We start from the raw sequence: 20,992 nt of genomic DNA on the forward strand, positions 1-20,992 counted from the left end.
ATTGTCTACAATCGGGTGCTCGTCGTGGAGTCTGCAGCTGTAAACAGCGTAGCATTACAAACGGTGAGATCTCTGGCACTCACTAATACACTTTTTTTAATACAACTCTGGCACCGAGTGTGTTAATACTTTATTGTACGACAGTGTAATGCAAAGGTGATGATAGATACTGGATGTAATAATGCCCAAAATAGGGCCGCCAGGCTGAGAGTTAACATTAAAATGTGTTAATGTACAGTAGTACGGTGGTTGGTTACCGTGTCCAGTGCGTACAACACTGGCGTGCACGCTCCTCTCTAGCAGCAGAGCCAGGTCACGGGGCACGTAACCCTCCGTCTCCTTGGAGACCATCCCCAGGTCCAGAGTGTGTAGGGTCTCCTCTGATAGGCCGGTCCTCCTGAGGATCAGACAGCGCAGGATCTCTGCTCTCTGCGTCTGAGGGAAGACGTACAGTATATTGTTGTTGTCGGGCAGAAACCGCTTATCTCCATAAAGTAGTCCATATTCTAACTTTTTGTTTTTTCCGTAAATTAACGCCCTACTTGATCATACTACACCGTCACACAAAAGCATCAAAAATAGCAGATCTACAAGCTCGAAACGCGGCACAAAGCGACACGTTTTGAGCTTGTTAATTTTCTACATTTGCTACTTCACTTACTACTACTTCAATTTGAATCCTGAAAAGTTACAGTTTTGGACATGTGAGGTTTCCACCCGACGTTATAGTATTATATAGTACCGAGACGTTATAGTTTTCTATTTACAGAATATATCAACTGGTGTCTTTATTCATGCAATTCTCTTTTCATTGTGTGTAGGGCTGCAACTGTCAATAATTATCTTAGTAATTGTTTTTTATAACTTAAGCCCTATTTTATACTTTGTGGCCCAACAGTGTCGCATAAAAACTGCTAATAAAGTATTCAATGTGTGTGTGTGTGCTGTGTACCTGGTCAGGGGGTTGTATGTGGAGGAAGCCCTGGATGAAGTGGGAGCCCTGCACCTGGGTCAGGGAGCGGTGCAGAGAGTGTTCACTGTGGCTGGAGAGGAGCAGACACACCAGGCTGGAGCGCTGCACCAACACACACACACACACACACACACACACACACACACACACACACACGTTTGTATTACCGTAATACATTTGTGAGGACATCAACATTTTAGTACGCTTGTACAATGTATAAAAGTGATGTTTTACTCTGTGCGATGTGTTTCCGTAGGAGCGCCTCGGGGCCGTGCTCGTGCTCCGGCGAGGTGGGCGCCCCCGTCACGTGATCCAGGTCGTCCAGTAGGACCACGGAGGGCTGCCTCCACACCGCCTGCTCAAAAACCTCCTCCAGAGTCTGCCTCACCGTCTCCGCCCTTTTCCCTGGAGAGTAAATACGTTTGATTGACATGAAAAATGAAAAAAAAGTTTTGAATCAATTCAGGGCAATGAATGATTGGATTGTGGTTTAACCACGTTCAACCTGGCATCCCTATATTGGGCATAGTCATTAATGTTTCCATGTGGTGAGCATGTACAGTACGGTACTGTACATTTACGTGCGTGCGTGCAAGCATTAGGCCTGTCACAATTATTACATAACCGTCTAATGGCATTTATTATTTTGTCATAATTGTTATAATCCTTTCCAAGTTGAAAAAATGTCATACATTGAAAAAAGCTGAAATAGCAGATCTGCAAGCTTACAACTTCAAGCGTCTTCGTGACGCGTTTTAAGCTTGTAGATCAGCTGCTATTTTCAAGTTTTTTTAAAGTATAAAATGATTAAATATACCATCTGGAATTTTTTATTACAAAGCCTAAAAGGCAATTAAAAAATATATATATCTATGGAAAAAATGTCAATGTTCAATGCCAAAAACACAATTAAGTGTGTGTGTGTGTGTGTGTGTGTGTGTGTGTGTGTGTGTGTGTGTGTGTGTGTGTGTGTGTGTGTGTGTGTGTGTGTGTGTGTGTGTGTGTGTGTGTGTGTGTGTGTGTGTGCGCGTATCCTCCTACCTTTTAGCTTTTTGCAGTCCACCACCTCCACATGTGCGTCCAGGTCTTCCCCAGCCCTCCTGCACAAGGCTTTCGCCAGAGCGCTCTTCCCACTCCCCTGTAGAAGAAACACATACACATAACACCATAGATATAGAAACCTAGATACCTCATTGGCCTCTGCAGTTCATTGTAACGACTGGTCTCTCAATACAAGGCTCTTCCGCGGGGCTGTTTGACTACTGACCAATCACATCACGTTAACTACTGGCCAATCACAGCGCGTCTAACTGACTAGTTGCTGCGCGGCTGCCTCTTAAGAAAAGACCCACCCCACCTGCCTCTGATTGGCCTACCGAACGCCCCCTTCTGTGACGCACATGGAAGTTTCCAGCTTGCCCCCCAGAAGCATAGAGGAAGCGGAAGTGCGTCCGAGACGCCGACGCTTCAGAGCCAGAGGAGGTGTCTACCTTTATATGTCTATGCATAACACACCATGTGTACAGTAAGTTAGCCCAGTGCTAACCATGCCAGCTAAAAGACTATCTGTTGAATGTCTTCATGCTATCGGGATGCGGGGGGGTTAAAGGTTACCTTGGCTCCAGTGACGAGCAGCGCCCCGCCCCGGAGACCCCGTCCCGTGGACACCAGCTCTCGGGAGAGCGGACCGGCCTGGAGGCTGTAGTAGATGAACTCAAACCCAGTGGTGATCAGCTCCTTCATCCCACTGGGGTCAGAGACAATTTACAATTTAGCAGATGCTAACCCTTTTTGTGGGGGAGGGTTGAATTTGTTTACAGAAATAAATATATAGATATATTTTGTATAAGTATACCACATGGGAACTCATTTTTACAAATCAGATTTGAACCACATTCCTGGTTTGAAATGCAATTAAAGCCTGATTTCCAAAGTCTCAGACTGTACACCTGACACTGATTTACACTTCCACATCATGTATTTGACACATAAATGGGGCTGGCCTGCTGTCTGAAACAAAGCCACAGAGCTCGTACTGTAAAAGCAATAAATAGCACCAGACGTACCCGAGAGCACTCAGACAGGGAAGATCTGAATGGAATGCGTCGCCCGGGGATTTCACTGCTGGTGGTGTGTTGACCGGCTGTCTGTCTACCTGGATGTGACCAATAACACAACTGTGTTATTTCAGAACAGACTTAAACAAAATTCACTTTCACCCAATGCCGTCAAAATGTCTATCCAGAGGTTGAGAATTTGCTGTCAAAATTAACACTGCTGTATACTTTATTTAAGCTTTATTTCAACTTTGAAAAAAGCAAGGTGTAATGCACACCTGATCAGCTCAGAGACGGGTGCGTAGGCAGGGATCAGATGTATAGAATACAATAAAATGACTGGCACATCGTCTACGCACTAAGCACAATAAGGACAACTTTATTACATTACAGTCATTTATCCAAAGCGACTTACAATAAGTGCATTCAACATAGGTAGGGAACGAAAACTACTAATCACCAGAAGTCTTAAGTGCATTTTCTGCAAAAACAAGCAACCAAGAGTATACCTACAGTAGCGCTAAGGTAAAAGTGCATTATATCAGCTATTTCCTTAAACAGATGAGACAAAAATAGCTAAATCAAATGAGCAGGAGCTAAAACAAATAAGTGTATCGACTAAACAAGATCCAATAAAACAATACAACAATAAAACAAGCGTTTGTTTATTTAGGCAAGCTAAACCTTCTTCAGGCATCTGGCATCTTTGAGATGCCTAAAGAGGGTCTATTGACCGAAACGTTGCCTACATGGTGTGCGGATCATTTTATTGTATTCTATAACTTTGAAACTGAAAAATTGTCCCCCATAAAATGGGGTCCTCCTTGTATAAAAAAAGGTTCCAGAACCCCTGGACTATACTGTACGTCAGGGATGGGCAACTGGCGGCCCGTGGGCCGCTTGCAGCCCTCACCGTCACTCAATGCGACCCCAGGCCAATATCCGGAAACATGTTTTCGAATATGTTAATAAAAACAGAACTATCACAAAGAAAAACTAAGTAATCTAAACATATCCGAAATGGTGAACTATTAACATGCAACTTTCCATGATCCATTTTAATTTCAAACAGTCCACCAGTAGAGCGCACTCTCACTCTCTTATTTTAATAGAAGCCTTATTAATTATAATTCTGGTGTTCATTTTTGTATATTTTTAAGCCAAGGTTACAGCAATACTCTGAAAGGCATACTCAGGAACGTGAAGTTTGTTTAGCAGTACAGCTATATTTAAGTTGATAGAAGCATTACTAAATGCTAAATAAAAACAAAGTTAAACAAATAAAAATGGTTAATATCCCTTATTTATCATGTGACTATTATGGGCTTTTTGAGTAATGGGGTAGTACTGGCGAGAGTGCCGATAAACAATGTGGCCCCCCAGAGTGAGTGTGGAAATTTAGTGGCCCTCACCATCTACAAAGTTGCCCACCCCTGCTGTGCGTACAGTAATGTGAATGTTGAAGAAACGGTGACAAAGATTATAAATGTAACTAATCTGACAGTATGAACAGTACCTGTATGGCTGCCTTGCGTAGGACAGTAGGAGCTAATAGAAACAGTATGAACAGTACCTGTATGGCTGCCTTGCGTAGGACAGTAGGAGCGAGCAGAAACAGCTGGTCGGGTGGATCACTCTCTGGCTCTGGCTTAAGCACAGTCAACGCAAGCTCCAGCTTAGCTAAAGAATAGTCACAAGAAAGAAGGTTCAACATTTATTTTTAAAGATATGTTTGCAGGGCCTTTATTGATAGTACACAGTAGAGAAACGGGTAGTGACACGCAGCAAAGGTCGTCGGGCCCAGGACTCGAACCCGCGACTCGCCGTCAGGCTGCATTAGAGCCTATATGCGGTATGCGCCTTAAAGGAGTAGTTCACCCAAAATATGACTTGTTTTCTATCAATTACACACCCCCATGAAGCATTGAATTCATGGAGATTTTTCCGTTTTTGTCGCATTCCTAAGCCAATAATTTGATTACCGGCGGAAAGATGCTAATGTATCCGGTATGGAGACTCAAAGGAGACTCTTGAGACTCAAAATATTGGCCTAGGAATGTGATAAAAACAAATCTCATGGGGTGTGTAATTGATAGGAAATAAGTAATATTTTGGGTGAACTACTCCTTTAACCACTAGGCCAGTGGCGCCCCTGTTCGATATTTATTTTTACCACTACGTACTTATGTACAGTATATTTCCTGGTAGTTGATTTTCCAAACTCCAGGAGTAGTATTTTTAACTGTATGATGAATTATCCTTCAAACCGGTTTCCACTCACCTTCATTTCCGTGTAGAGGGATGACGCTGCAGCGTGTGGTCAGACAGGCCAGCGGTTGGTGGCTCTGTGTGTGCAGCCAATCCAAGAAGGCCGTCTGGATGTCCTCGTCACTCTCGTCTGGCTGTGACTACAACAACAAGACATGGTGACAAAAGCTCTCAAAGCATCCGATGGCAATGAGCTTTTATCTGCTGCTGCCAAGCTTGGCAAACTGTTACAATGTTACACTATACACACCAAGTAGATGAAATGACTGAGTGAGCCATCATTGGAACTGCACTGGGCACGTTCATTAAAGGATAGTTCACCCAAACTAAACTTTTTTTTAGATTAGTCACCCCATGGAGACTTGAATTCATGGATTTCTTTTTTGTTTTTGTCTCATTCCTAAGCCAATCATTTGATGACCAGTGGACCGGTAGGCAGCGGTTCCGGTAGGAGACACAAAGGAGACTCTTTGTGTCTCCTACCGGAACCGCTGAAAGCCATCACATGATTGGCTTAGGAATTTGATGAAAACAAATGAATATCCATGAATTCAAGTCTCCATGGGGTGACTAATCAATAGGAAAATGACATTTTGGGGGTGAACTAGCCCTTTCATGAGAGGATCTGGAACTCACCGCTGGCTTTAAGGGCTGTAGGCGAATACTCAAGGCCACTTTACAGGTGGTCTCAACGGGCTAGATCCTCACCGTGGAGTGGGAGCTGATGTTCAGCTGTGTCGTCAAGTGCTCCGGCATCTAAAAAAAACATGTTTCTTGTAAGATTTGCTTGACTGCCCATTGATTGAACTACAGGGAAAGAGCCACGGTGACCCCACTTTCAATCTGCCGGCCCTATTTTGGGGCATGTTATTACAGGCGACGACTTTCCAAAGATTATGTTGAAGAAAAAAAACGATCAAAAATGTTTTCAAAATAGCAAAAATAGCAGATCTACAAGCTCTCAACACGCCGCATCACAACACGATGTGTGCTTGTAGATCGACCACCGTATTTGCGTATGTACGTCGCGATGCGACGTGTTGTGAGCTTGTAGATCGGCTATTTGCACTATTAACGTTTTAGAAGGTATAAAGTTATTGACTATGTCAGTCATTTCTTTGTATATTTAGGTTATTTGTCGTATCTGCCCTGTGCAACTTCAAAGCCAAACAGAAATGTCATTTTCATTCATATGTACCAACGACAAAAACAGAATCAAATCGTTAATCGCAAGAATTTCACCCACTTTTTTACCTTGTAAACCTGTGATGTGACAATAAAACTGATTCTGATTCTGATTCTGATTATTTGTGTAAAATGTCATAATCGTGACAGCCCTAATAATAAGTATGCCTTCCATCACCTGCGGTGGCCACACTCACCCACACTCTTCCACAGTGGATCTCCCCCATGTCAGGGTATCTCTGCAGGCCTCCTCCTAGCTGCTCCATGTGGTGACACACCACCCGGACCACCACGGTCTCCTCCTCATCCTCCTCCTTCTCCTCCTCCTCTCCCACCCTACCTGCACCTGCGGGATCCTTGGAGGAGGCACTCCCAACAACCTTCTTTTTCTCCGTGATCCGCTTAACCCTCTCCCTCCCTTCTTTGGGAGAGAGGACCCTGGAGAGCAGGCCGTAGGTGACCGCGGAGGAGCGGCGGCCTCCTCCTCCGGGCGTCCCGTCCTCCGTGCCCCGCCACCAGGGGAACAGATGAACCACCCCGGCCGCCGCCGCGCCGCCGCCGTGGGGGCTTATGGTGCAGACGTAGCCGGGAGGGGCGCGGCACACCCTGTACATGGAGTCACTGACGAGGGCCGGGATGGCAGGGACGGGGGGAGGAAGGTCCCTGACGGGGTAGCTGCCCGTTAGCATGTAACGCATCAGGCTCTGTAGGTCAGCTATGCCGCCCACTGCCCACTGGTGGTTAGGAGGGGTAGAGGACGAGGCACTAATGGAAGAGTTAGAACTGCGTCCCTGATGATGATCGCTGGTTTGGAATGACGTCGCCGTCGACGGGCCGGAGGGGAAGTCGAGGTTGGACCGGCGTCCGTGAGGAGGAGGAGGAGGAGGAGGAGGAGGAGGAGGAGGAGGAGGAGGAGGAGGCTGCTGGCCCCCCTGAGCGGCTGGGAGAGGAGGAGGGCCACTTCCCCCTCCCGCGCGGATCTTTGGAGAGACCATGAGTTCTGTGAACTGCTCCAGGCGGCCGTAGGGTACGGATGGCGAGAGAGATGCTACAGGGGGTGTTAGGAGAGAAAAAGAGTATGTTTATACTGACAACTTTGTGTTTTTTCGTAAATGATCGCCCTACTTGATCTGATCATACTACAGCGTCACTACAAACTCGAAACGCGGCGCGAAACGACGTGTTTTGAGCTTGTAGATCTGCTATTTTCTTATTTTAATTCTGAAAAGTAACAGTTTTGGACATAATGAGGTTTCCACCCCGACAGAGACGATGTCCTAGGCCTGATCATTAAAGCTGGAAAAAATGAGTAATATTGACCTAGATCAGTGGTTCCCAAGCAGTGTGCTGAGGCACACTGGTCCAGGTGTGCCTTGGGATGTTGTTATTATTATTGCAATACATACTACTACACAAAAGGTTGTGGTTTTAATGTTTTAATTTAAATTCTTTACTATAATATATATATTTTTTACTCATTTCCAAATAGGCACATTCTATATAACCAAACCTATTGTGACAGACAATGAACTTGGCTTTGCTAATGACCTAAATACTTTCTTTGTCAGATTCGAATCATTAGGCTATTCCTCTAAGTGCACTGAAATACTTAAGGCTGTAACATCTGCCCCCACAGACAGAATTATCATCACTGAAGAGGATGTCAGGAAAGTGTTTCGGTGTACTAACACAAGGAAAGCTAATGGGCCGGACTAGTGCAGTGCTTTTCTCCTCAAAAACTTTGCATCCGAGTTGGCTCCAGTGTGGCAACCAATATTTCAAACCTCTGTAGACACACACACAATTCCTCTGTTTTGGAAAACCTCACACATAAAACCATTACCATTATCCAAAATAACATAAGGATTATAGACCCATAGCTCTCACTTCAGTGATCATGAAATCACTGGAAAGAATACTGTTGCAACATCTTGTGAGTATAACTAAAGACAAATTCGATCCCTGTCAGTTTGCTTATAAGAAAGGTTACGGTACAGAGGATGCGGTTGTCACACTGGTCCACTTCATCACAAAACACCTACAGTAGATGAGTCTAATAAGAATCATGAAAGGGTGCTGTTCTTAGACTTCTCTTCAGCTTTCAATACAAGTCTGATATTCTGGTGTCAACGATGGTTCAGTTGGAACTGAATCCATACTTAATTCACTGGTATGCTTCTTTCCTTACTAACAGAGTACAGAGGGTGAAAGTGAACAGAACCCTCTCCTCAGCATTAAGTAATAATGTTGGTGCTCCCCAGGGTTGTGTAAGCTCAGCTGTACTTTTCACCCTCTATACTGACAGCTGTCGTACCGAAGAATGTCTGTCTGAATGTCGCACTGACACACCAGACCAATACATTCTAAAGTACTCTGATGATACATTTTTGATTTCTCTCTTAGATAGGTGGATAGTGAAGTAGATAAGGTGGTGGAGTGGACTGATAACAACGCTCTTATCATCAACACAAAAAAGACAGAAGAGATTGTTTTTGGTGCACCCCTGGAGATACACAGATCCCCCATTACTATTCATAGTGAACAAATCAACCAGGTATGTTCGTATACATACCTAGGAGTAGTAATAGACCACCTTTTGTTATGGAAAGACCAGATTGAATCAGTGGGTAAGAAGACAAAGCAAAGAGTCTATTTCCTTCACCGTCTGAGAATAAGAATGGGTCAAAAATAACAATAGAATACATGTTCAGAAGCATCTTCCATAAAACCCTATTATTCTCAGATAATTTCAGAAAAGCAAAGGTTAAATTCTCAATCTGAAATGTCTTGCAGATTGCTTAGCTGTCAGTAGAAACCAATGGGTGACCTCACTGTTCCCTTCGTCTGTATTATTTTACAGTCTATGGGTGTAACTCACATTGACTCTCCTGTGGCTGCTCTTGATGGTTCTGATCTCCTGTAGGAGGCGCTCCATCTGCTCCTGGTTCAGCTCCTCAAAGCCCCTCTGGATGGAAGGCATGTAGGCCGGGGGGAGTCGTACCGACAACCCTGTGAGGTCCTGGCTCATGGAGTTTAGACCAGAGACGCACTGAGAGTTCTGGGGTTTTACAACAAAAGAAGTTGTCTTACAGTGCCATCTAGTGGCTTTCTGGTATACGTGTGGTGCCTCTATGCATTCTAAAGGAGATGATACTCAGTGATACTTGCAGTGGTGGAAGAAAAGCAGATCTACAAGCTCATAGCGCTGCAATGAGCTTGTAGATCTGCTATTGTTTTTTTAAATCGTGTAAATTTGTGCAAATATTTGAATATAAAAAAAAAGTTATGTATTTTGGCAACGGACCGCCATCTCAAAATATGTTGTTCCAGGGCCCCCCCCCCCCCCCCGAGAAGCAAAGATTTGAGTTAAAAATGTTCGCTTTAAACAATATATGTATTCAAAGATTTGCACACATCTTTCACGATTTTTCAAAAATAGCAGATCTACATGAGCTTGTATATCTGCTATTTTTGAATAGCCAAAGTATAAAATAATGGTTAAAGTTGTTACATAGATGGTTTTAATGGGTTAAGTAAAAGTATCAGTACCACAATATAAAAATACACTGTTAAAAGTAATATGCCTACATTGATTACTGTATCTATGTTACTGTTTTTTCTGTTGTGCTTTGTTTTGTTTAATTGTTGTTGTTGTTTTTTGTCAAGAAAAATCAGACCTCTTTGTTTTCAAGGTTTGACATGATGCCCTTGTCTTTACTGTCTGAAAAAATAAAGAGATTTGTAAAAAAGAAAAAAAAGTAATATGCCTGCATTCAAAATCTTACTTGAGTAAAAGTATAAAGGTATGGTCTGCTAAATGCCTAAATTGTGGTATTGGTATCAAAATATGCTTACAATGCCAAACGTTAAAAATGTGTCAAACTTCATCGACAATAGCAGATCTACAAGCTCACAACACGTGAGCGTGTTCTACAAACAGCTAAGCAGTCTGCAAGACATTTCAGATTGAGAATTTAACCTTTGCTTTTATGAAATGATCAGAGAATAATAGGGTTTTATGGCAGATGCTTCTGAACATGTATTGTATTGTTATTTTTGACCCATTCTAATTCTCTTTAATCTTATAAAAAATTACTGAAATCAGTAGTGGTGACTATAGGTCTGTCACAATTATTACATAATTGTCTAATCGCTATTATTTTTGCATAATCGTTTCCATGTTGAAAAATGTTCATGCATTTTCAAATATAAAAACATTTTGAAAGTATAAAATAATTAAATATGTCAGTAATGTCTTGAATATTTAAGTCATATCTGCCCTGAGCAATGTGTGATTATGAAGCCTAAAAAGCAAACAGAAATGACATTTCTATTCATATGTTCCAATGTTTAAAAACACAATTAAAATCGTTAAAATCGCAATCATTTGTATGACAATTAATCCACCACCAGAGAAAGAGACACAGAGAGAGAGAGAGAGAGAGAAGGTTTTAAGGTGGTTATAGATCCACACCGAAAGCAGTTAATTTACATTAACCACTGACTTGAACCCTATAGCGTCCTTATAGAGGCTATGCGCGTGACATCAGCGTACCCAGAAGTTATGCAGGAACATTACAGTCATTTAGCAGACGCTTTTATCCAAAGCGACTTACAATAAGTGCATTCAACATAGGTAGGGAACGAAAACTACTAATCATCAGAAGTCTTAAGTGCATTTTCTGCAAAAACAAGCAACCAAGAGTATACCTAGCGCTAAGGTAAAAGTGCAATATATCAGCTACCTACTTTCCTTAAACAGATGGGACAAAATAGCAAAATCAAATGAGCAAGAGCTAAAACAAATAAGTGTATCGACAAAACAAGATCCAATAAAACAATACAACAATAAAACAAGCGTTCGTACAACTAGTTAATAAGTAGGCCAGGCAAAGAGGAAGGGTAGTGTTTCCTGAAGAGGTGGGTTTCACAAAGCTTGTTAGGCGTCGCGATGCGTCTCGTTGTGAACTTATAGATGGGCTATAGCTTGGGCAAAGAGATGTGGTGTACAGGGGAAGTCCTGGGGGACAGCGGTCGACTAAGTATAAAGGGTTCATTATGTTTGAAGTTGTCTTCCACCTACTTTTTAAAAGTGTTCTACTATACCAACTGTTTTGTCTTTGTGAATCACTGTGTGACCTTACATGGTTTCTATGTTTCTGTCGGGTGGAAACTTCATCATTATGTCCAAAACTGTTACTTTTCAGGATTCACATTCAAAAGCATCAAAAGTAGCAGATCTACAAGCTCAGAACGCGTTTTGTGTGACGCTGTAGTACAGATCAAGTAGGGCGTTAAAATAATGGATGATAAGAGGTTTCTGCCCGACAACAACGATATAATAAGCATGTTAAATGGTTGAAATATTAGTGTGCTAAAACAGTGATCATTATGAGTGGGTGTATGATATTAAACAGTACAGACCAGGTCCTGGGGAGGGCAGTAGAGGGACTTGTCCAGTCTACCAGGTCTCAGCAGGGCCGGGTCTATCAGGTCTGGTCCACTGCTGGCTGCGAGCACATACACACCTGATAGCAAAACACAACACAAATACTTTACCTCAAAATATCTGTATTGTGGCCTGGACCGCTGGCGTAGCGGTCCGGTCCAGGCACCTATATAGGCTCCAAAGTAGCCTGACAGCACGTCGCGGGTTCGGGTCCCAATCCTGACGGCCTTTTGCTGCATATCACTCCCCATCTCTCTACCCATTTCCTGTCAGACTACTATCCTATCAATAAAGGCATAAAAGCCCCAAAAATAATCTTTAAAAAAATATATATATATATGTATTACTGGGGATGCCTGGTGGCTCAGCCAGTTAATACACTGTTTCCCAAACCATGGGTCGGGACCCATTATTGAGTCGCGGCGGACCCACATTTTAATGTCGAATTTTCTGTCCCTGTTTGCCAAGGTGTGATCTCGGTATGACACCCCCCCCCCTATTGGGTCTATTTTTTATACTTTCTGAGTTAAATAAATACTCATGATTTTGCTAGCAGACCATGGTAAACAGTATGTGAAGTGTGTAGTGCATTGGTTCTCAAAGTGAACCAGGGGTCCTTGGGAGGGGGGGGGGGTACCAGGGGGTCCCCAGCAAAACTAGTTAATATGGCGTCACAATCATTTTAACCACTTTAACCATATTTTATACTTTGGCTATTCAAAAAAATAGCAGATCTACAAGCTCATAGCGTAGCACCGAGTGCCGCGCTATGAGCTTGTAGATCTGCTATTTTTGAAAAGTTTGAGACAGCAGCCAAAAAACAAACAAACATCATTTTGGGGGTCCTTGACATGAAAAAGGTTTGAGAACCACTGGTGTTACAGTACCTTGCAGACCCTCCACCCCGTCCAGCTGTGTGAGGAGCTGGTTGACCACGCGGTCCGTCACCCCCGTGTTGTCATGACCCCTCCTGGGGTCAGGATGCAGGGCCTGGCTGCCTGGGCCCTGAGGGGGGGGGGGGGGGGGGGACGACACACAGCACCGTCACTGCTACCAGTTTACAGGCACTAAAATAGAGCCTTGTTTAATTGATTGATTGAATGCTTTATTAGTCAGAAATGTAAACAGCATGTGGTACAGTCAGACATTAAAGATTTAGTTCACCCCCAAAATGAGTTTTTTTCTATGGACTAGTCACCCCATGGAGACTTGAATTCATGGGGTGAAAGAAAAGCAAACACACAACATCAAAAGTAATCAAAAAGCTATAATACAAATGAATAAGCATGCACCTGCATTCAAAATCATACTTGAGTAAAAGTATAAAGGTATGGTCTGCTAAATGCCTAAATTGTGGTATTGGTATCAAAATGCTTACAATGCCAAACGTTAAAAATGTGTCAAACTTCATCGACAATAACAGATCTACAAGCTCACAACGCGTGAGCTTGTTCTACAAACAGCTAAGCAGTCTGCAAGACATTTCAGATTGAGAATTTAACCTTTGCTTTTATGAAATTATACGAGAGTAATAGGGTTTTATGGCAGATGCTTCTGAACCTGCTAGTTTGACCTAATTCTCTTTAATCTTATTAAAAATGACAGTAAAGGGTTAGAAATCAGTAGTGGCGACGAGGCTTGTCACAATTATTACATAATCGTCTAAACACAATTATCTTTGCATAATCGTCATAATCATTTCCATGTTGAAAAATGTTCATGCATTTTCAAATATAAAAACATGTTGAAAGTATGAAATAATTAAATATGTCAGTAATGACCTTTATATTTAAAGTAATACTAGGTAACGTTTTCAACAAAACTAAAGTTAAATTGTATATCTTTTGCGAGTGGCAAAAGTTTCACAACACCCACTCCGTGAATTTCACCCCCGGAAGCCTTTTATTTATATATTTTCTATTGAACGTGTACGGGGGGGACTTTCCCGGGAAAATGACGTTCCTGGCCAACGTCATGACGTCGTGGCCGACGTCCTCAGGAACTACCGCAACGGTTTCCTGTTTGGCCAGGAACTACCGCGCTATTAACAAAAAGGAACCTCACGCTGATTTTAAGATAATGTAGGATTGGAAGATCGAAAAAGAACAGAAAAAGAAAGCACAGCTCATGGTAACTAATGCTCCACTGGCTAAGAGAAACGATCCGTAGATAGTATAAAACAATTAAAAGATCGCTTTTTGAAACGCTTCCGGCTTCCGGTGAAAACGAATGGAATTCTGGGTAATCGAGGACTAGGGAAATTGTATGCAGTGACGGTAGTGACCAGCAGAGGTTGCTAAAAATCGTTAGTTGTGATTTTGCATTGTACAACTTTAAGTTTAAGTGTTAAGTAAGCAGAACATAATTTGAAAGTACATTTGTAGAACCTGCACACCGATCCTAATTAAAACTTGGTGGCAATGAAGTCTGGACTACAGGAACTGACATGATGACCTGTCCATTATTATAAACATATGTTGTTACTTCGCTGTGTCCCGTAGTTAAATAAAGCAGACCTTAATAAAAAAGGAAGCAGTTATTTTAATGCTGCAATGGACCATATTTATAGAGTAGCAGAGATTTAGCAGAGACTCATTCTACAGCAGCATTGGCTAATTGTTCTGGATATAATAACACACTTTACCCAGTAGATGTCCTCATAGCATACAGTATGCTTGGCTGTAAATGAAGCTAATGGTTATGGAAACACTTCATATGGTGAATAATAATAATAATAATAATAATAAGTGTAATAATAATAATAATAATAATAATAATAGCAGTTTTAATAAGTGGTATTGTACCCCTCATTGTATCCCTCTGCCTTCCTCACACAAACAATGTTTGTTTATGAATGTGGGTGTGGTTAGTGTGGTCTTTTCTTAGATCATGGCTTGCATAACAGTGCCTTGATCACAACTCTGCTATTAATCATTAATTAAGCTTAATATCATAGACAATACCTCCTGGAGAACTAATAACCATCTACTGTATGGGTTCTTTATAATAACTATTACTAACCCGCTGCCACTGTCCTTAAGTCACAACTGGAGCAGAACAGTGGTGAAGACAGGACTAAGCCTAACACCCAGTCATCCGTCTGATATGAGGAAATAGCAGCAAGACAAACACCAAGCTAATAAACAATAACTGATAGCAGTAACACTGTACGTACCTGTGATTTATTAGCGGCAAGTATTTTACTGAGCGGAAAACATAGTTACATTAATCCTCATAAGCTACAAGACAGAAGATGAACGTTGGCTGACCCCTGTGCATGTGTCCACCATTGCATGGCGGTGTTGATTTCGTCGACTAAAACTATGACGAAACATGTTCGTCGACTAACTTTTATCACTGACGAAAACTAAATAAAAACTAAATAAAAACTAAACTATGATGACTAAAACTAAGACTGAATAAAGGCCTATTGACAGTTTTGTCAACAAATAAAAACTAGACTAAAATGTAAGTGAGGGACTAGTGGAGAAGAGATGCAGTAGAACTAAGAGACGAGTCATTTTATGTTTGGTTGCGCTCTGGTGTTGCGCTCTGAAAATCGCAGATCTACAAGCTCACAACATGTCGCGCTGCGACACGTTGAGAGCTTGTAGATCGGCTATTTTCAGCATGCAAGTGTAAAATCAGCCATTACGACGCCATCAAGGCACCGGCGAAATACATTTTAGTCGACTAAATCAACTGTAGATTTAGTCGACTATAATCTTATGATATTTAGTCGACTAAAACTAGACAAAAACTAAAACATTTCAGATGACTAAAATATGATTAAAACTAAATGGATTTTTATTCAAAAGAATAAAACTAAATGTGCTGTCAAAATCAACACTGTTGCATGGAGAGCATTTCGTATAAAAATGTAAGAAATTAAAACTGTGTTCAGCATGAGATGTGATGAACAACAGAATCACATTATGTAGTGGAGGCCTTCGTCTGGTGTAAAACTACTCTGCACTTGCTTATCAGACATAGAGCTGCTTTAAATGAAGCTACAGCAGAACTACAGTACAGTATCACTCATAATATTCAGATGAAATAGACATTGTCCTACTGTACCTCTACTGGCAGACTTCACAGCATCAAACCTGAAGTGTAACATGTGTTTCACTTGCCTTGTCAGAAACAGCACGTTTCTGCCTTGATGGAAGAGCTTTAAATGGAATAATTGCTTCATACTGAACAGACTTTATGTTTAATTCTCTCCTCTGCCCTACAGAGACCATATAGAACAGCTAACTATGTGAGTAGAGACTGCATCTCCTAACAGTATTGCTAGTATAATTTGGTGATATTTATGAGTAAAATGTTTTGTTTCTAATGAAATCTAAACTTTTCTAGAACCTGATGGATGCCACTATGGAGCCAAAACAACAGCCAGCATCCAACAAGTCTGGTCTCTATTTTCTATTTAGATCTGATATTACACAAATTCAGCATTTTATAAACGTTTTAAATGTCACCATAATTGAAAAGCAAGTCTGTTTATACTCTATCATGAAGTTAAATGCCTGCAGTGGCTAGAATGAAAGGCATCTCTCTGGGGTGACAGGAATGGAATATAATATGTAATCATTATGTTTTTGATTATTTAGCTTATTTCTTATAGGAGTGGTATCTAAGTATTTACCATGGAGGGCCAAGACTATTGCAGGTCCTATGAATATCATATGATTTCACTGAATAGTTCAACTCCTCTGTAATGACATAAACTCCTGTAGTGTTGGGTTGAGATGAGAACAACACTGTTTATTGCATTGCTTTATGATGATAGTTTGTACTCTTCCTGTCTGTCTCAGGCTGGTGTCACAGGCAGCTGGCTTATTACTTCTCCCTGCTCTGCTTTCTGTTGACTCTGGTCACACTCCTACAGACCCTCTATAGTGAGTACTGTACTTCATGTCTCCTATAATAGACTCTATAGTGAGTACTGTACTTCATGTCTCCTATAATAGACCCTCTATAGTGAGTACTGTACTTCATGTCTCCTATAATAGACTCTATAGTGAGTACTGTACTTCATGTCTCCTATAATAGACCCTCTATAGTGAGTACTGTACTTCATGTCTCCTATAATAGTCTATAGTGAGTACTGTACTTCATGTCTCCTATAATAGACTCTATAGTGAGTACTGTACTTCATGTCTCCTATAATAGACTCTATAGTGAGTACTGTACTACCAGATTTCCACCAACCATACTGTAGGTCTATGTCATCTTGCTGCAGGGCTACTTACAGTAGCAGTGCACTGGCTCTCAGCCTTTTTAATTACAAGGACCCCCAGTTTGATATACAATAGGCTGTGGACCCTCTTTTGATAAAGGTTTTATCCACACTGTAAAACCCACAGTGTTAATTGAACTCTGAAAGTGTACCAGTGGCGCCAAATGGGTCCATTTGGTTCCATCAGAGTTACAGACCCGTAAGGGTCCATTTGGACCCCTGGTGGTCCCCGGACCGGATGTTGAGAACCAGTCTTAAATCTCTTATGTCAGTACACTGAACATTAGACAGCACAAACATTCACTCTCAGCCTAGAGGCAGAGCAGAGACAGAGCAGCAGTTTACCCACAATGCAGTGTGAACATTGACCTACAGTATTCCATCCATCATACTGACAGTTGAGGTTTCTACAGTGTCTTATTTTACCTTTAGGCTTTTAGCTGACAACATGTCCAAACACAGAGTCATCTTCATTTCATAAGTTGACAACATTGCAAGCAGTAGTAAGTAGAACAAGGTTCAGAACCATAGCAGCACACAGCAACATCTCTCCAGTGTTCATTTAACGTAGGATCATCCACTTTTACACTTTCAGTCAAATTCACACTCAGTAGGTTGTAGAGTAAGATATCTGAACAGTCTCTGTTGTTATTTGGTGTTTGTTTTTGACCTCCTTTCTGTCTGTCTGTCTGTCTGTCTGTCTGTCTGCTTTGTTTTCAACGGCACACATCACACCGGATGCTGGCCCTTTATTGTCCTGTATCCATGGCAACGGCTGTTGGGACCACGGCTGTACCTGTATCTGATGTCTGTAATTCCACAAAATTCTTCAAACACTTAAAAAAGAATAGCAGATCTACAAGCGCTGCGAGCTTGTAGATCTGCTATTTTTGAATAGCCAAAGTATCCAATATGGATAAAGGGGTGAAAATGTATTAACACCTTCTGCTGGGGACCCCTGGAACCCCCTCAAGGACCACTGAAGACCACTAAAGGGAGCAACAACAACACTGTAAGTGAAACACACTACAGGACAGGTTTGTGAGCAGCAGTAATGGCTGCCATGAATCTGACTGCCTAGGCCCAGATTTCACTACACACAACAAACTAATACATAATCACCACATTTCTGGTATAAAACCAAGACAAGGCTTTGTTTTACCTTACAAGGTGCTCATATTGAACATGTTTAATGTTCTAATACTTCATTTACCTGAACAAACAGGGAACAACGGGAGACAGAGTCAGTTTTGGTGTTGTTCTTTCTCTCTTCCTTGTTCATCTGAAGAAAGATGTCACCTGACCACCTAAAACTACCTGTCTCACAGGCGTATTTGCCACCTTGTGGCGAAAGGTGGGATAGGTCTGTTCCTAAAATATAAGTTCCCTGCTCGTTCTAATACACAATACAATAAGGCTCTTAAAAATACAAAGGGCACATGCATAATGAGCAAAAAAGTGACGTATACATTTGTGTATGTCACACGTGTCACCTTGATGCTCCAGTCTCAGTCTAGCTTGCAGCAGTCCAGACTGACAGAGCTGACTCACAGACTGGACTCTGTGCAGCAGACCTACCAGCTGCTGTTCTCCAACTACCTGCTGCCCTCAACCTCTACTGTCCTGATACCAACACTATACCAGCAACCTGCCCTCAACCTCTACTGTCCTGATACCAACACTATACCAGCAACCTGTCCTCAACCTCTACTGTCCTGATACCAACACTATACCAGCAACCTGTCCTCAACCTCTACTGTCCTGATACCAACACTATACCAGCAACCTGCCCTCAACCTCTACTGTCCTGATACCAACACTATACCAGCAACCTGTCCTCAACCTCTACTGTCCTGATACCAACACTATACCAGCAACCTGCCCTCAGCCTCTACTGTCCTGATACCAACACTATACCAGAGATGTGGTGTACAGGGGAAGTCCTGGGGGACAGCGGTCGACTAAGTATAAAGGGTTCATTATGTTTTAAGTTGTCTTCCACCTACTTTTTAAAAGTGTTCTACTATACCAACTGCTTTGTCTTTGTGAATCACTGTGTGACCTTACATGGTTTCTATGTTTCTGTCGGGTGGAAACTTCATTATGTCCAAAACTCTTACTTTTCAGGATTCACATTCAAAAGCATCAAAAGTAGCAGATCTACAAGCTCAGAGCGCGTTTTGTGTGACGCTGTAGTACAGATCAAGTAGGGTGTTAAAATATGGACGATAAGAGGTTTCTGCCCGACAACAACGATATAATAAGCATGTTAAATGGTTGAAATATTAGTGTGCTAAAACAGTGATCATTATGAGTGGGTGTATGATATTAAACAGTACAGACCAGGTCCTGGGGAGGGCAGTAGAGGGACTTGTCCAGTCTACCAGGTCTCAGCAGGACCGGGTCTATCAGGTCTGGTCCACTGCTGGCTGCGAGCACATACACACCTGATAGCAAAACACAACACAAATATTTTCACTCAAATTATCTGTATTGTGGCCTGGACCGCTGGCGTAGCACGTGACGTGACAGCACGTCGCGGGTTCGAGTCCCAATCCCAACGGCCTTTTGCTGCATGTCACTCCCCATCTCTCTACCCATTTCCTGTCAGACTACTATCCTATCAATAAAAGTTATAATACAAATGAATAAGCAGTCTGTCAGCATGACACCTGCATTCAAAATCTTGAGTAAAAGTATAAAGGTATGGTCTGCTAAATGCCTACATTGTGGTATTGGTATCAAAATATGCTTACAATGCCAAACGTTAAAAATGTGTCAAACTTCATCGACAATAGCAGATCTACAAGCTCACAACGCGTGAGCTTGTTCTACAAACAGCTAAGCAGTCTGCAAGACATTTCAGATTGAGAATTTAACCTTTGCTTTTATGAAATTATCCGAGAATAATAGGGTTTTATGGCAGATGCTTCTGAACCTGCTAGTTTGACCTAATTCTCTTTAATCTCATTAAAAATGACAGTAAAGGGTTAGAAATCAGTAGTGACGACGAGGCCTGTCACAATTATTACATACTCGTCTAAACACAATTATCTTTGCATAATTGTCATAATCGTTTCCATGTTGAAAAATGTTCATGCATTTTCAAATATAAAAACTTTTTGAAAGTATAAAATAATGAAATGTCAGTAATGTCTTGTATATTTAAGTTTAAGTGTTAAGTAAGCAGAACATCATTTGAAAGTACATTTGTAGAACCTGCACACCGATCCTAATTAAAGCATATTTTTCATTCATTGCTTGGTGGCAATGCAGTCTGGACTACAGGAACTGACATGATGACCTGTCCATTATTATAAACATATGTTGTTGCTGTGTCCCGTAGTTAAAATAAAGCAGACCTTAATAAAAAAGTAGGCTGTTTTTTAGTGCTGCAATGGATCATATTTATAGAGTAGCAGAGATATACCTTATTGTCTCCGCCAGGCCGAAAGGCATGGCGAGAGTATGTTTTGCCCCCTGTCCGTCCGTCCGTTTGTGTGTGTGTCCGTCTGTCCGTCCGTGTGTGTGTCCGTCTGTGAACAGCTAATCTCCCGCACCGTTAGCTTGATCGCAGTGAAACTGTGCACACACACTCCCTGGATGCCAATTCAGAACCTCTGCCCCAAAATGTTCACATGGGCCTGTTATAGCGCCACCAGGAGGCCACTTTTTGCAAAACACATTTTTTGACAGTACTCCTACAGATTTTGTCCAAACATCATGCAAATTGGTACACAGTATCTCTATAGTCATTAAACGAAATAAGTCTTTCCGATTTTTTATACTCCATCCTGATTGGCTAAAAATGGCTTCCA

At 41.8% G+C, this 20,992-nt stretch overlaps 2 protein-coding genes across 2 annotated transcripts in view; both read right to left on the reverse strand.

The window, feature by feature from the left end:
- LOC308096048 (peroxisomal ATPase PEX1-like) overlaps window positions 1-20,992 on the reverse strand; it is a 643,221-nt gene that overhangs the window by 443,091 nt on the left and 179,138 nt on the right. The window lies entirely within an intron of this gene.
- LOC308094819 (peroxisomal ATPase PEX1-like) overlaps window positions 1-20,992 on the reverse strand; it is a gene marked incomplete at its 5' end in the record, with an annotated part of 32,349 nt that overhangs the window by 9,769 nt on the left and 1,588 nt on the right. The window contains 14 exons of the mRNA XM_080441646.1: window positions 237-435; window positions 953-1,075; window positions 1,185-1,378; window positions 2,015-2,111; window positions 2,588-2,720; window positions 3,040-3,128; window positions 4,547-4,710; window positions 5,312-5,438; window positions 6,681-7,531; window positions 9,121-9,148; window positions 9,362-9,541; window positions 11,908-12,011; window positions 12,820-12,930; window positions 19,514-19,621. Coding sequence (XP_080297772.1) covers window positions 237-435; window positions 953-1,075; window positions 1,185-1,378; window positions 2,015-2,111; window positions 2,588-2,720; window positions 3,040-3,128; window positions 4,547-4,710; window positions 5,312-5,438; window positions 6,681-7,531; window positions 9,121-9,148; window positions 9,362-9,541; window positions 11,908-12,011; window positions 12,820-12,930; window positions 19,514-19,621 — 2,508 coding nt within the window. The remainder of the gene's footprint in view (window positions 1-236; window positions 436-952; window positions 1,076-1,184; window positions 1,379-2,014; window positions 2,112-2,587; window positions 2,721-3,039; window positions 3,129-4,546; window positions 4,711-5,311; window positions 5,439-6,680; window positions 7,532-9,120; window positions 9,149-9,361; window positions 9,542-11,907; window positions 12,012-12,819; window positions 12,931-19,513; window positions 19,622-20,992) is intronic.

Source organism: Gymnoscopelus braueri, assembly GCF_963280865.1.
Source record: "Gymnoscopelus braueri genome assembly, chromosome: 11".
In the NCBI taxonomy this organism is placed as follows: domain Eukaryota; kingdom Metazoa; phylum Chordata; class Actinopteri; order Myctophiformes; family Myctophidae; genus Gymnoscopelus; species Gymnoscopelus braueri.